Source organism: Eurypyga helias, unplaced genomic scaffold (assembly GCF_000690775.1).
Source record: "Eurypyga helias isolate BGI_N326 unplaced genomic scaffold, ASM69077v1 scaffold12994, whole genome shotgun sequence".
In the NCBI taxonomy this organism is placed as follows: domain Eukaryota; kingdom Metazoa; phylum Chordata; class Aves; order Eurypygiformes; family Eurypygidae; genus Eurypyga; species Eurypyga helias.
This window is the reverse complement of record NW_010246874.1, coordinates 47,157-62,401: the sequence shown is the minus strand read 5'-3', so window position 1 is coordinate 62,401 and position 15,245 is coordinate 47,157. Positions and strand designations below refer to the sequence as shown.

At 45.4% G+C, this 15,245-nt stretch overlaps 1 protein-coding gene across 1 annotated transcript; it reads right to left on the bottom strand.

Annotated features, from left to right (window-relative positions):
* Positions 1-2,401: 2,401 nt before the first annotated feature.
* GPR68 (G protein-coupled receptor 68) lies at positions 2,402-3,505 on the bottom strand. Its single transcript, XM_010150563.1, has one exon. The coding sequence runs from the start codon at positions 3,503-3,505 to the stop codon at positions 2,402-2,404; it is 1,104 nt and encodes a 367-aa protein (XP_010148865.1).
* Between the last annotated feature and the right edge of the window lie 11,740 nt (positions 3,506-15,245).

Here is a 15,245-nt window from a genome sequence, read left to right as displayed (position 1 = left end):
CCTTCCACTTTGTGAATCTGTGAAAATCCCCTCTCCTGTGCAGCCCCAAGTGCTGTATTTGATTCGATAGCAACGTGTAACATATGTCTAGTAACCATAGGACCCTCGACTATGTTCTGAGATGGAAAGAAAAGCTCTGAGTGCAAGTTACCGTCCTCCCGCATGGGTTACAGATCTGCAGCCCGAGCCTAGCAGTTGCAATACAGAAAGCATTGAGAAAATACTGACTTCAGTGAAAAAAGGGGGGAAAAAAATGCAAAGGAGAAAAAGTTCCCCTTCTCTGGGGGGTTAGCAGGTTAAATGTTGAGAACCGTAGCAGAGCTCTGGACAATTCCACAAGCTTCCATCTGACTTTGCACAGCAACTGACCGAAAGCTGACCACAGCGAAGGACCCTCTGGGGCAGCCTTAATCCCCCGGAGGACAGTTTGCTGTAATACGGCACGCTCTGCGTCCCAGCGGCCTCATTTAAGCAACGTGGCTGGCGGCAAAGAAGCGCGGCAGAAACGGGACAACCAACATGGCGCCCCAGAACAAGCCACGTGCGTGCTAACAGCCTGCCAGGTCACGGGAGCCCAAGCGGGTGGCTCGGCGGCAACCAGCCTGCCAGCAGGGCGTGAGGGCAGCCAGCGGTCCCCGCCGCACCAGCCGGTGGGTACGGAGAGAGGCCAAAGGCTCAGAGGGAGTAAAGCTAAACAGCGCTGACGGTCAAAAGAAAAAATGCAGTGTAAGGTAATCCAGCTTGGCGAGTGGTCTGATTATAAAGAAATGTAAAACATTAAACAAACCAAACGTTAACCTAAGCAAACCTAATCCCCTTCTGGGAGTGGGGACAGGAATCCTTTCTGCCAGAGGAGGGAGGCGAGGATCTGTAGTCGCACAAATGGGAACTGTGGGCCAAAGCCATAAGAGAGTTATTTCAAACGCAGACTGAACAAGTGTAGGACAAATAATATAAAAGCATTCTTTATTAAACACATCCCCTAATTATTTCTGATATTGCACTCCCAAGGGGGTTTCCAGAATTCTGCCCTTCAGAAACGGGTGACAAGCAAGGCCGTTACAGAGCCGTGCTTCAGACACCAGGACTGTGTAGAGAATCTCCGCGAGGAGAATCTTCTGACACTGAAAAAACAAACCAAAATCGATGATAATGCTCCAAGTTACCAGCTTCAGGATGCAGAGGGAGAGGGGTTTTGAGGACAGTTTGAAACCAGAGAAGCAAAAGGACGAGGCAATGTTCCTGGTGTGGTACAAGAAGGTATGATGAGCAGATCACAAAGAAGAACCGTACGGGACTCATTAGTATGCTCGAGAAGAAAACCCAAACTAGAGAGGAGATGTGGTAGAAACCACTCGATATCTCTAACTGCTGTCATCTCCACTTACTCCCGTATTTGGTTTTCTGTCTAAACCAGGAAACGGAGGTTATTTGTACAGCGCATTTCTGATCCTGCAGGACTTACTGCACAATGACCTCAACTATAGTGTCTGAGGGAGAAAGCAGATGAAACATTTTCCCTGACAAATGCACTGACATTCGGCTGCCGCTGTGGTCTGTGCTGCACAAGACACACCCACTGTGAAGGGCACAGCCCAACCCTTAGAGAGGTTTGGTAGAATTCAGACGTAATTTTGCCTTGGGACACAGCGACTCAGAGAGGCGCGGGGGGTTCACAGCACCTCGCGTGCTACCAACCTCCTGTTCTTGACCAGCTCAAGAGAGCAAATGATTTACGCCCATCAGGGCCACGAGATCTCATACCTCTGGAAGGCAATGAGGTTGTGATGAGGTGCAACAGTCTGAGATGCAACAGTCAGTCAACAGACCAAAGGTCTCGGCAGGTGCCGCGCTCCTCGTGCACGTTCTCCCCGAACATCTCATGTTACTGGATTGGTTGCTTTAGGAGGTTGGTTCTGGCACGGTCTCTGCAGGCCTTGAAACTAGGTGAAGGAGAAGTTTTTTCAGAGTTAGGGGAATGTTACACAAATGCCCTTTTTTTTTTCTGTTTAAATCTACATATGAGAGTGTTTAATTTGTTCTGTCTCCAACCCTTTCAACAGAGCAGGACAGCTGGTGGAGAATTATTTTCTTTAGATGCTACAGGGGCAGACAGGGAGCAGTTAAAGACAGCTTCGACAGAACCACACGCCACGAGCACTAGCTTATTCCAGTCCATGCAGTCAGCATGACAACAGGTTTGAGGGGTACCACAGTGACAACAGACACGTGACCGTAACCAAACTGACTTAGCACGTGCTTTCCTCGCTACCGCCAAGGTGCCAGCGCCTCCAGAAATGACCTCATTGTACGGCACTGCTCATCAGCCCTCGGGAGGCACCGCTGTTGTCATACGCGGATGAATTGGGTGGATACACAAACACGGCCACAGCTGCAGGGTTTAGATGAATGTCCTCTTTTGACGAATGCTGTGGGCTCCTGCATTAGTTGTGGAGTAGTCCTTCATTTCTGTACCATCATGTGATCCTTGTAACAACCCTGGCTGTTGCTCATGCTGTGGCCCGTAAGGAGTTTCTGGAGCACCCAGTGGATAGGATTCCTTTGTCTCAGTCCTCAGACACCCTAAACATGTTAAACAAGAGTCTCGCATCTTGGCAAAGTTCTGGTGAGTGCTTTCACTGGAAAAACAGTACAATACTGGATCAGCAACACAGTTAAAAGTAGTCAGCAGGAGAGAAACATGGTAAATATTAAATATTTTCTCAGCGAATGAGCAGCTGTTCTCCAACAAACTGCGAACCACAAGCAGGATGTGGTACGGTCCAAAGCAAACTAAAAAAATTAGGACAGTGCTTGAAACCAGTCGTTTAATTTGGATTTTCTTCTTCATTTGAGTGCCGTGACTCTTGTGCACGACTCGTAAAATCCCACAGTAAGAAAAGGCCAGCAGAAAGAAGGGGAAAAGGAAGCCAGCAGAGAAGCGGTAGTAATTGACGTTGTGCTCCCATTTTTTGATGGGGTAGTGCTCGAAGCACACCACATGGCTCTCGGCATCCATACTGATCTCCCCGTGCGTAAAGACAAAGCAGCATGTCATTATTTCTTTGGTCCAGATAACGACACTCACGATCGCGGCAGCCTTCATTGTCCGAAACCGTTGAAACCGGAAAGGGTGCACGACTGCGAGATAGCGGTCGATGGAAATGCAGCAGAGGAAGCCCACGCTGATGTAGATATTCTCGTACAAGAGGATGCCACAGATTTTGCACAGCAGCTCGTTGTAGGTCCAGTTGTCATGCTGCAAAACATACTGAAGCCAGAAAGGCAAAGAAAATATGTAGAGCAGGTCTGCGACAGTCAAATTGCAAAGGTAGATACCCAATTCATTTTTAGCCTTGATCTGTAAATACCCATAGTACAGGGACAGGCAGTTAGCCGGCAATCCTAATACAAACACAAACACGTATACCACGGGAGATAACGTCTGGTGGATATCGTGATTAATAGTGCAGTTCTCAGTTGCATTCTCTGTCAAGTTCCCCATCTTCTACCTCTCCCTGTGCATCGCTCATCAGGGTCCCGAATGAATAGATGTAAAACGTAATTTCATCCAGATTCCTGTATTGCTTATGTCTTCCACAGACCTTCAGGCTGAAGTGATCACTTGCTGCAGGGTGTTAATGACCTGAAGGTAAAACACAGGAAAATCTTCAGGAGGGATACAATTGTCAAGTATACAGTACGGTTTTCAGTAAGCTGCCTTTGCCTAGCCCTAGGTTTTCCTAGAACCTTTGACAGAAAATAAAGCCTGTCTGGGAAATCAGGATTCATATGAGTACGTCCTAGTACTTACCAGGAAATTTTGTGTCCAAGAATCCCAAAGCCCATCACAAGCATTTGTCACTCTAGCTCTGCAAGTATATAAAAGGTGAAGAAATAAAATCTCTGTTTTGCAGATGAGGCACAAAAGCAGTGATCTGTTTTGTCCACGATGGAAAAAATGTCTCCGGCAAACCAGCACTCCACTCAGACTTCCTTAGAGGATGCAGGGTGCACAAACCAGTTGATTTTTAATTTCCATGTCTTAAATTTCCCTGTAGATACAAGATGCCCTGGAATATGCATTTCAACCCATCAGGGTGAAAAAACAATGACATTTGTAGCAGTCTCTCTTACAGTTACTTGTAAACACAGTCCTGAAAGCAAGCTGTCTCTCTCTGTCAAGGACACTGTAAAAATCTGGTACAGTGTATCCCTGTGGTCTCAATCCTACAGGATATGCTCTTACAGATTCCTTGTTTGCCATCGCCTCAAAACAACCATTCGCTGTTACTGTCTATACCTTTGTATCTTCCCTTTTCATCTGCACTGAATATGAACATCATTGTTTTCACCCAAAGAATCTTCTATAATCCAAGCACATATCTATGCAACCTATTCCTATACTATTCCTATTTGAGATGCCTACAAAAATAATTTCTGACCGCGGGTTAGCACTCAGTTCAACTAGGACAAGCCATCGGCCTTGAGCCAGCTCAGAGTCATTAAACCCTAGACTAAACGATGTATGGCATTCGGCATTTTATCACCTCATGTGGTACCTCCACACTGGCACAAATGCCCAGGCCTGGAAAACAGCAGGACAAACTGTGCCCAGTCTGAAAAGGCTGCATGTTTTGCCTGATGACGCAGAACAGTGAGACTGTAAAGACTTTCAGTCTTTTCCCAGAAAATGTGTGGTTGTAGTGTGTATTTTTGTGTACTCACCCTACGGCTTCAGGTAATATGGATTCAAAAAGAGACAGCACTATCCAGGGCCTACAAGGAAGCTGGGATGGGAATGTTTACAAGGGCCTGTAGTGACAGGACAAGGGGTAACGGGTTTAAATTGAAAGTGGGGAGGTTTAGATTAGATATCAGGAAGAAGTTTTTCTCGGAGAGGGTGGTGAGGCACTGGAACAGGTTGCCCAGAGAAGCTGTGGATGCCCCATCCCTGGAAGTGTTCAAGGCCAGGCTGGATGAGGCTTTGAGCAACCTGGTCTAGTGGAAGGTGGCCCTGCCCATGGCAGGGGGGTTGGAACTTGATGGGTTTTAAGGTCCCTTCCAACCCCAACCATTCTGTGATTCTGTGATCCAAAGACAAAAATCAGGCCTTGTTGCTTTTTCCTGTTTATTAACCTGATTTGTATTTTTGTTATCATCTTCTGTCCTAAGAACATACAATTTTTCCGAGGCAACTTTTACAGAAACATGACCATGCTACAATTAAATTACTGCAGCTGCAGCATTTGAGGATGTTCCTGTCAAACTATTTTTCTTAATAATGTTTCATTAAATAGTGGTGGGCCTCACTCCTGTAGAAATTGGAAAGAAAATCACTTTCTTTGGGCCAGAAAAGAATTGCCTGGCTGAAATAAGTGACCAAACCTGCAAAGACTTTCAGTGTTTAGCTTCAACCAGCAGAGCGGTCCCACAGAAATCACAGCAAACTTAAGGACTCGTGTAAATATTTAAGAGTTAGAATGTGGTTTTCATTCCTTTGCTTTTCCTCTTTTTCTTGCCAACAGACAGAAGGTCAGCCCCGTTTTTGGTGGAAGTATTCATGGGGCAGGGGGAGGGTCTTGGATACCTTCAGTCATGAAACAACAGGCCAACATAAGCTCATCTCTCTTAAATCTTCTAACTTCATTGTCCAGCACAATTTGTGTGGAAGGCTGGTCACGGCTAGCATGATGACAGCCCTGTCCTCCCCCTCTCACTCTCACACAGCTCCTTTGGGGGTTAACAGACTCACCCCTCCCCCCCCACCGTGGGTGGTACAGTGGGTGAATCAAGCACAACGGGAGAAATTCCACCCAGTCACAGACACCCAGGGTTGGGTTTGACGTTTGCTCCAAGGGACTGCCGTAACCTTCCCACAGAGTAACGACGATCAGGTTAGCAGCGCAGGCATGTACAGCAGGACTCAGTCACTGAAGTGATGGACACTTTTCCCAAAGGACTGTTTCTTACGGCCCATCAGCTCTCCTCCAACACTACCCGGTTCCTCAGTGGCTCATAGCCATCATGCAGCTCGTCTGTCTGCAGGAGACCTGGCTCCACACCCGCCAAGACAGAGCACTGGAACTTTGCTGAAGCAAGTTTGATAACCTTCTTACCCCACCCCACCACTTCCAATCCACAGCTCCAGGCCAAGTACAACTCTATTTGAGTTCATACTTGAAACCATTTCATTTCTGTAAAATAATTTGGTGACTTTTACACATAAAGAGAGTGCTTGCACAGGATGACTGCCACACCTACTTACAGTCTAAAATGCCTAAAAATCTGGAATCTTATCATCTAATCTAGCAACTGAAGGTGTCCAGTCATGTCCAGCTCCTGCTGATGAGGCCAAATAGTAATTCAAAAGCTGTTGACAGTTTTGAAAAGTCAGAACGTCAGAACTCTGCATGTCTAGCAGAGTTCAAGAGCGCTGTCCCGTTCAGTGTTACGCAGTGAGTCAGTGTGGATCACAGTACGAGAAAAAGCAGACGTACTCCACAGTTGCACTGGGTTTTGAAAAGGTTTCTTTTCCTCTGACAACTCAAAATGTTTTTATTTAATTATGTTTACGTCACGGAGAGCACGATTGTAAAAATTATTGCTGTTCAGCTTACAAGTCTTGCTAGAGTGCAGAATGCGAAGAGGACAGCAAAAATCTTACTGATATGACATTACACTGATATAATATACACTTACGGTTACAGCGACGTTTCCTGGTCCTGGAGGAAGTGCTGGAGTGGGCCGTTTCAGGGGTCAGGAAGAGGCTGGTTGCTGGAGTGGGCCATTTCAGGGCTGGCTGTTACGAATCTCTTTGCCCACAAACCCTCCGTGCTGTCCAAGACAGGGATGAAAAACGAAGGTCTAGATTCTTGCTTGTGTAAGAGCTGTCTGACACCGCTGTTCTGGTCAGCAGCAGCAGCGATCCAGGAAAACCTTCCCGCGCTTCAGCCTCCTCAGCGCATGGGCTCTGCAATACCTTTGTGCCCTCTGGCCCCTCGTGCCTGGCTAGTGACAGGCTCGGTAGCCACATGGGAAATGTGAAGGTAGTTCACCATCCCCCAGCACCATGTGTACTAAGTAGAGCTCTGCACCAGCCAGGAAGTGGAACTACGCCTTCTCAACAGAGTACTGGCAGTGTCAAACAGATGGGTGTGGAAGAGCCCACCCTCTTATTAAGAACATAACACAATACCTTCCAAGCTGTCCGGAAAAGTGGAAACCAAAGGAAAGGAAATGCAGGGCATGGGAGAGAAAAGCTCTCCATTACTGACTGACCTGGTCTGGATAGGAGGGGAGAAAAAGGAAAATACTTGCTGTATGCAAAACATCTGGGGTGCAGCTAATTGTAAAGCTGAAAGCAGTTACGAGTGGGAACACACAGGCATTCCTTTTGGACAGCTTTAATACGGAAAAAGTGCAGCTGTGGGATTTTTTAGAGCATAGTTTATGTAACACCTTCAGAATCATGAGCCTTCAGAGCTTTCCAGGCAATATTTCTCTCATATCTGCCCACATCTTTTAGATAATACTTATCTAAAACCAAGTCTTGGAAGTCTCTCGCCATCTACATGATCTCTAAACAATTCTCTTGTTCCTGGATCAAAAACAAAGCCTAGGATCCCTGGGCTTCAGCAACCTTCACTTTTTCTTGGTTTAAATGAGACAACTTTCATGATTCACTGGACACGTCCAACAACAGGTTCTTTTCTTTCCAAACTCCTTTGTGCCTTAACTGTTGACAAAAACATGACACTTCATCCCTCTGGTATAGCTGCTTTGGAGACAGAGGAGATTGAGCAGCTCTCTGCCCTGCCTGGTCTCTTGGAGGACCCTTCTGTTGTGGGGTTGCTGAGGGTCGAAGAACAACAGATGCCAATTGCCACTACAGTGGTGCACCATCACACCAACCAAAACTCCCTGATCCCCATCCATAAACTGATTTGTTGACTGGAGAGCCAAGGAATAATCAGCAAGACTCGTTCACCCTTTAACAGCCCCATCTGGCCAGTGCAAAAGTCTAGTGGAGAGCGAAGACTACGAGTTGACTACCGTGGCCTGAATGAAGTCACCCCACCACCGAGTGCTGCCGTGCCGGACATGCTGCAACTTCAGCACGAGCTGGAATAAAAGGCAGCCAAGTGGTATGCCACCACTGACACTGCTAATGCCTTTTTCTCCATTCCTTTGGCAGCAGAGTGCAGGCCACAGTTTGCTTTCACCTGAAGGGAGGTCCAGTACACCTGGAATTGACTGCCCCAGGGGTGGAAACACAGCCCTACCATTTGCCATGGACTGATCCAGACTGCACTGGAACAGGGTGGAGCCCCAGAGCATCTGCAGTACATTGATGACATCATCGTATGGGGCAACACAGCAGAAAAGTCTGTGAGAAATGGAAGAAAATAGTCCAAATCCTTCTGAGAGCCAGTTTTGCCATAAAACCAAGTAAGGGCAAAGAACCCATAGAGGAGATCCGGTTTTTAGGAATAAAATGGCAAGATGGACAATGCCAGATGGCAACGGATGTGATCAACAAAATAACAGCTGTATCTCCACCAACCAGCAAAAAGGAAACACAAGCTTTCTTAGGTGCTGTGGGTTTCTCGAGAACGCATATTCCAAACAACAGTCTGATTGTAAGCCCTCTCTATGAGGAAGAAGAACAATTTCAAATGGGGCCCTGAGCAGCAACAAGCCTTTGAACAGATCAAGCAGGAGACAGTTCGTGCAGTAGCCCTTCAGACAGTCCGGGCAGGGCAAGATGCAAAAAATGTGCTCTACACGGCAGCCGGGGAGAATGGCCTTACCCAGAGCCTCGGGCAGAAAGAACCTGGGGAGACTCGAGGTTGGCCCCTATGATTTTGGAGCCAGGAATGAAAAGGATCCAAGGCCCATTATAATCCAACTGAAAAAGATATTGGCTGCATGTGAAGGGGTTTGAGCTGCTTTGGAAGTGGTTGGAACTGAAGCACAGCTCCTCTTGGCACTCCGACTGCTGATGCTGAGCTGGATGTTCAAAGGGAAGATCATCTCTACACATCATGCAACAGATGCTACGTGGAGTAAGCGGGTGGCACCGATCACACAGAAGGCTAAAATAGGAAACCCCAGTCCCCCAGGAATCTTGGAAGTGATCATGGACTGGCCAGAAGGCAAAGATTTTGGAATGTCACCAGAGGAGGAGGTGACGTGTGCTGAAGAGGCCCCGCTGGATAATAAACTGCCAGAAATTGAGAAGCAGTATGTCCTGTTCACTGATGGGTCCTGTCCTAGTCTGGGAAAGCATCGGAGTTGGAAGGCTGCTGTATGGAGTCCTATATGACAGTCGCAGACACTGCTGAAGGAGAAGGGGAGCAATTGCATTGTGCATCCCTTATTTTATATATTTTTATCATTACTATTATTTCAATTATTAAACTGTCTTCATCTCAACCCAAGAGTTTTCTAACTTTTACTCTTCTGATTCTCTCCCCCATTCCACTGCGGGGAGGGAGCGAGTGGCTGTGTGGTGCTCAGTTGCCAGCTGGGGTAAGTGATACTGACTTGGGAAGGCCGTAACACAAACAGGATTTAAGATAATCTTGGTCTGCAAACAAAAAGGGTCATACCTGGCTATGCAGCAGGATGGATAACAATGCGCTTCACGCTGTTACTGCTGGGCAGAAAAGAACTACAGTGGGATGCAGTACTTAAAGGGCACAAAGTCAGATGTCTCGACTCACCACTGGTGAAGTGTCTGCAACCTTTCGCACTCTAAGAGATACACAGGCAAATTAGAAACAGTCCAAATACTTTGGGCAATCCAACTATATAATCTCCATTTTTCTGTCTTCACAAATGCAAAATTATATTCCCTTCCACACAGGAGCTTCCTGAAGGCAAATTGACAGTGCGTGTGAAGCACCCGCATATCCTGCCATTGGCTGCTGTAGATGAAAGAAACCAAGGAACGATAGGCACATTTAATAGAGGTGGAAACAATTCTAGTGAATATTTGATCCGTGTTCATCACTTGGGATAACACAACATATTACACAGCTACTCTTAGGGGCACAATGCAAACCGTGGAGATGTACTCAAGCTAGCACTGACTGTTATTTCAGGGATCAGAAACAGCAAAGCTGCAGTGGTGTGATATTGCAGATCAAAGAAAAAGGGTGCAGGAAGAAAACCAAGCTAATTCCAGTCTGCTGCGCTGTTTCTACAAGGAAGGCTCTGAGATTTGGTTCAAGCATCTCAGCAGGGCACTGGGTTTTGTTGAGCTCAGAGTACATGTCTCACACTGAGACAGAAGTCAAGTAGAAATAATGATTGTACCAATTAAAGATCATAGCCTGGTTTAAATGTTCAAGTAGACTAAAAATTAGGTTGCAGTGGAGACCTTAAGATTTCTAATTCCTGACCCTAGTGTACTTGACCTTGATGCTCATCTTCTTTTAGTGCAGCTCATTTTATGTGCAATGTATCTTTTAAGGGCATGGGATTAACTTCGCTGCTGACTATATCACTATTTTTTAACTGGATCAGTTTCTAAACCGTTCTCAGTGAGTGCAGAATTAAACATACACCACTTTAAAGACAGGTTCGTGGTCCCTAACAGTATAGATTATAAGTGCAACAGAACGTGCACGTAAATTCTGGTTTTGGCAAGCCCCTGTGTGAAGAGTAGTTGGCTGCAAGGAGTTTTGTTTCTGTCTTCTGCTGGTTTTGTTGTTTGTAAAGCAGAAAGTCTACCTCCCTGCTGTACTTGCTTTCCTTTTTTTTTTTTTATTTTTCCTGTCTGCTTCTTTTGCAGAATAAATTTTACAAGAATAAACTCTGTATGTCTGTCCCTTTGCAAGAGTCTTACCGGAGGCGTACAGTAAAAAGGGGACTGTATCTTTTTAAACCTTATGTAAATTGGGGAAAAAAAGGGCAACAACTCCATTCCTCCTTAAACTGAATTCCCTTCCAAAGTTAATTTGGGTGCAGACACAACCCATTCAGTGTTTGTTAACTTGTGAGTGGAGCCTTAAAACATGAACCTCTGTGTACTATAATTATTACGCCGCATATCTCTTTCAGTGGGAGGAAACCGTAAAAGTATCCCGTAAATTACAAATCATTTGTCATTATTGTATGACTCCATTTATAAACCTATTGTCAAAGAAGGAAGCCAGCAACATTTTTTCAGAACCCACATAAACAAAAGACTAATTAGTCACCGATGTCCAGTTTTCCCTCACACAGACATGCAAGTATTCACAGCATTGGGTAAATCACTCCATTTGCTCAAACTTTGATATCCTGGGAATTTTTCCCAACTTCTTAATTTCTGATTACCAAATTTCTCTGAGGCAAGATAGTTACGTTAAATATTTCATCTCAAAAACTTCAGATGCCATCTGGTCCACAGTGAGGTAGTTGAGGGTTTCACACCCTAACTTGCAAATTTGTCATTCGGGATTGATCATGTGGCTCTGAGTAGCAGGTTCATGTTAAAATACTTGACTCTTGAATCTTTCTTCTCATAGTGAATTCGATGCTTGTTGAAAGCAGTAGATTGTACATCACCATAAACTGAGAAATTCGACCCTGTGCAGCCTAACATAAGCAGTGTGGGCTGATGAATGCAATGCAGCTGGAAGCCAAGGAAGATGGCCCATGTATATTAGCAACATAATTAAGTCAAAGAATTTAATTTAATAACTCTATATCGATGAATGCAATGCAGCTGGAAGCCAAGGAAGATGGCCCATGTATATTAGCAACATAATTAAGTCAAAGAATTTAATGACCTCTATATCTAGTTCCAAAGCTCACTTCCCGTCAGTAATGACAAGTTAATGTAGTTCAATCCTACCAGTGCCCTGGCCCAGAGATCATGAAGGTCTGTCAGGAATAGCTGAATCAGTATGGATCACAAACATAAATGTTCTATATTCAAACCACTTTGTAAGTCAACCAAACAAACTCACAATTAAGCAGGAAGCCACCTAGAAAACAAGCAGCTGAGCCCTTCTGAATGGCAGTAGGATAGCTGAGGTAGCACACACCAGTAACTTGTAATAACACAGTCCCCTGCCATCTACACGGGGAGAGGCCACTGGGAGGACTTGTTGAAACAATATTTACATTCCTGGAAAACATCAATATTTCAGATAAAATGCCCTGAATAACCCAGCAGACTATCATCCTAGGATCACATTTGTCATTCGTATTAGAGTACCTAGTGTCCAGATTCTTTCTTACCTGATGTGCAAAGTGCATGATAGGAGGAGCCAGTAATAAAGCATATCCTATTTTGCAGTAGGAAGACGGGAAAGATGTGGGGGCTCCAGGGGTCACAAACTGAACTGAAGTCAACAGCACACTTTTACAGAACACCCCCCCCATCACATCGGGATGTCTCAGCAGGCTGTAGGTACCACCCCTCCACCCACCCCACAGCTCCTCTGGGACACACTGACTGTGGTCAGGAGAAGTGCAGGGGAAGGGTTAGAGGTCTAGCAAAGCTGAAGATGGAGGGAGGCAGGCTTGTTGAGTCTAAAGAAGACCACACTGAAGGCAAACACAGCAACAACCTTCAAACATGATGAAGATTATTGCAAAGATGAGAGGGGCTGGGTTAAACGCCACGAAAAACTTTACACTAACACAAGCAAGTGGAGTCCTGGGATAGGTGGTGCATGGGGTGTAGGGCTGCCATCACAGAAGGTCTTAAAGTTTAGCAAACACTTTGAGAATGGCTCAGCTGTTGCCCCTTGAAGGCAAAGAAATGTCCGGGGAGCTCTCAGGACCTTCCCATTCTGTTCCCCACTATTGTTTGCTGGTGAGATGACACAATTCATCCCTCTGAGCGACATACAATACTGTGGAAACAAGTCTAACATGAAATAAAATCATTTCCACAAAGGAATTTTGTTTTGAAACAAATCAACATTTTACAATGATTTTTAATGAAATGTTTTTCATTTTGAAATTTGAATTTTTTTTTTCTAGAATTTAAAGCTATGTGGAAGTGACTTCACATGCAGAAAAGCTAGTACAAAAAGATCTGTGTTCTGCTGCTGTACCATTTCATTTCGGCTTTTTATGACTCTGGACTTCTTAGATGAGGCCTCCACACATGAAGGACAACTGGACAGGAAGGATAAGGAAGGCAGGTAGGATAATAGGCACAGTTACTCCAATATCATCTCAGACTGCTACTTACACTTTATCCAGGATTAGGGTCTTCTTACCGAATGCAAGGTCTGAACCCTGGCTGAGCACAGGGAAGTGCAGAAAAGAAACTACCCTTTGGAAAATCCCTAAGTATGGTAGTAAGAAGGTCATATCGTGTATCATTTCAGGCAAGCAGTCCAAGTGGTATCAGGGAGGTGAATCACATAACAGGAATTAGTCATGCCATAGTTGCCTCAAAGCTTTTAAAAATGACTCTCATCTGCCCCCTCCTTCCTGCTGTTAAAGAGCAACCAGGTGGACAACATGACCCTCCAAGTACTTCACCACTGAGCTACTGTGACTATCTCCTACCCACAGGGGACACCTCACTGACACTTCGGGGATGACTTGCTTGAACGCAGGACAGTGGGTGGAGGAAAACACATCATACTTCTGCAGAAACTGTAAACCTCTGTATTCTTCGCAGAACAACTCCAAATCTTCCTTTCCTCTCAACTACAACCTCAGCCAACTCAACCTCCCTCTCCCCCACAATCCTCAGAGACACAGAAGCCAAAGCATTGTCCTGTCTCTGTAGCAAAAGAAGCAGGCAAGTGACAATCGGTCATAGACATCAGGACTGCTTATAATCCTGAATCTGTGTGCTGATCCTCATTTACAGTGACAATGCAAGAAAAGCCAAGATTATGCAGGTCTTGCTGATCAGAAGCCACACAAGCCATGATCAACATACAGTATTACTCGGAAGGAACAAGGACTGGAACAACTGTCTTGTAGCCTGGGGTTGAGAAATAGGATCTTCACCCTTATGAACTAAACGAGTTCTGATTCATCTACAGCCTTGGGGAAAAATAACTCTTCTGATTCATTTTCCCAAACTCTGCGTTACTGCCTCTTTCGATGCCGCAGCCTGCTCCCACACCAGCACTGTGCTCCGCCAGGCAATGCCAGATGTCTTGCCTAGAAATCACCAGTTTCAGGTTTAGGTCACCTCTGTAATGCATTTAAAGGATTTTCGCCTTCCTTGGTTTGCCATGTGCCCCTTGGTCCCCAGCACTACCATACAGACCTTGCTTTGCAGAGCGACTGCCCAAAGGGAGCCGTGGAAGTCACCCCACAGATTTCTCAGCAGCCTGAGCATGGGCCTGCCCACTTACAGCCCATGGGGCACAGCACGCTGCCAGCATCCGGTACTGGCCAGCATGCACACACCCAAGGCCAGGCAGAGCGAGTCAGATCTTCACCCCTGTCTTCGCCCAGATGCTTGTGACCCTATGCAGACACAGCCGACGGGTGCATCGAGAACAACATGCTCTCTGTACCCATATGCTCTCACAGAAAGGGGAAGGGGTGCCAACAACATGCAAGGCAGTCTCTTCTGTTGAGCCTCCCCAGCATCACTCACTGGTTACAAGGGATTTGTTCAAAAACTAAGCTGGAGACCAAAGCAAGGACCAGATTCTCCCTCTGCTTGCATCTTTTATAATGCCACAGCCTCCGTTCAGACCAAGGTGCGGTTAAACCCACACCATGCCCTCCAAACAGAACTATCTTGGTAACTGAAAGTAGTTTGGAAAGCAACCAAACATCCATCTGTACAATTGTTTTTTCCTCCTTTACTGAGAGTTCAGTGAACAGCATGAGTTTGCAGTGCTGCTGACAAGCAGTAGCTTGGGACAACAATAATCAATGTTTGACTAATAACATTTGACAAATAACACAGGCTGTCTGAGAGAAAAATTTTGCTTGTTAGGTTGAACTGAAATGTGGCTGAAACTCTGCCATGTCTGAAGAGACTGAGCACATCTCTTGTTAAAGGAGGAAGTTAACATCTTCATTAGTCCACGCACCAGCAAATAATGATACATTCAATAAAGTCATCTCTCTTTTAAATGCTATTTTCTGCTTATATGATTCAATATATGATTCATTTTGTACAGCAAAAGTTTTAAGACACGTTAAAATGAAAACCTGTTTTCAGTATCTGGAGAGTTTTCCTTTTCTTTCCCTCTAATTTGTCTTTAAATTCATCCCTTTTCTTCTGTTTTATTTTAATCAGAGATGAAATTTGC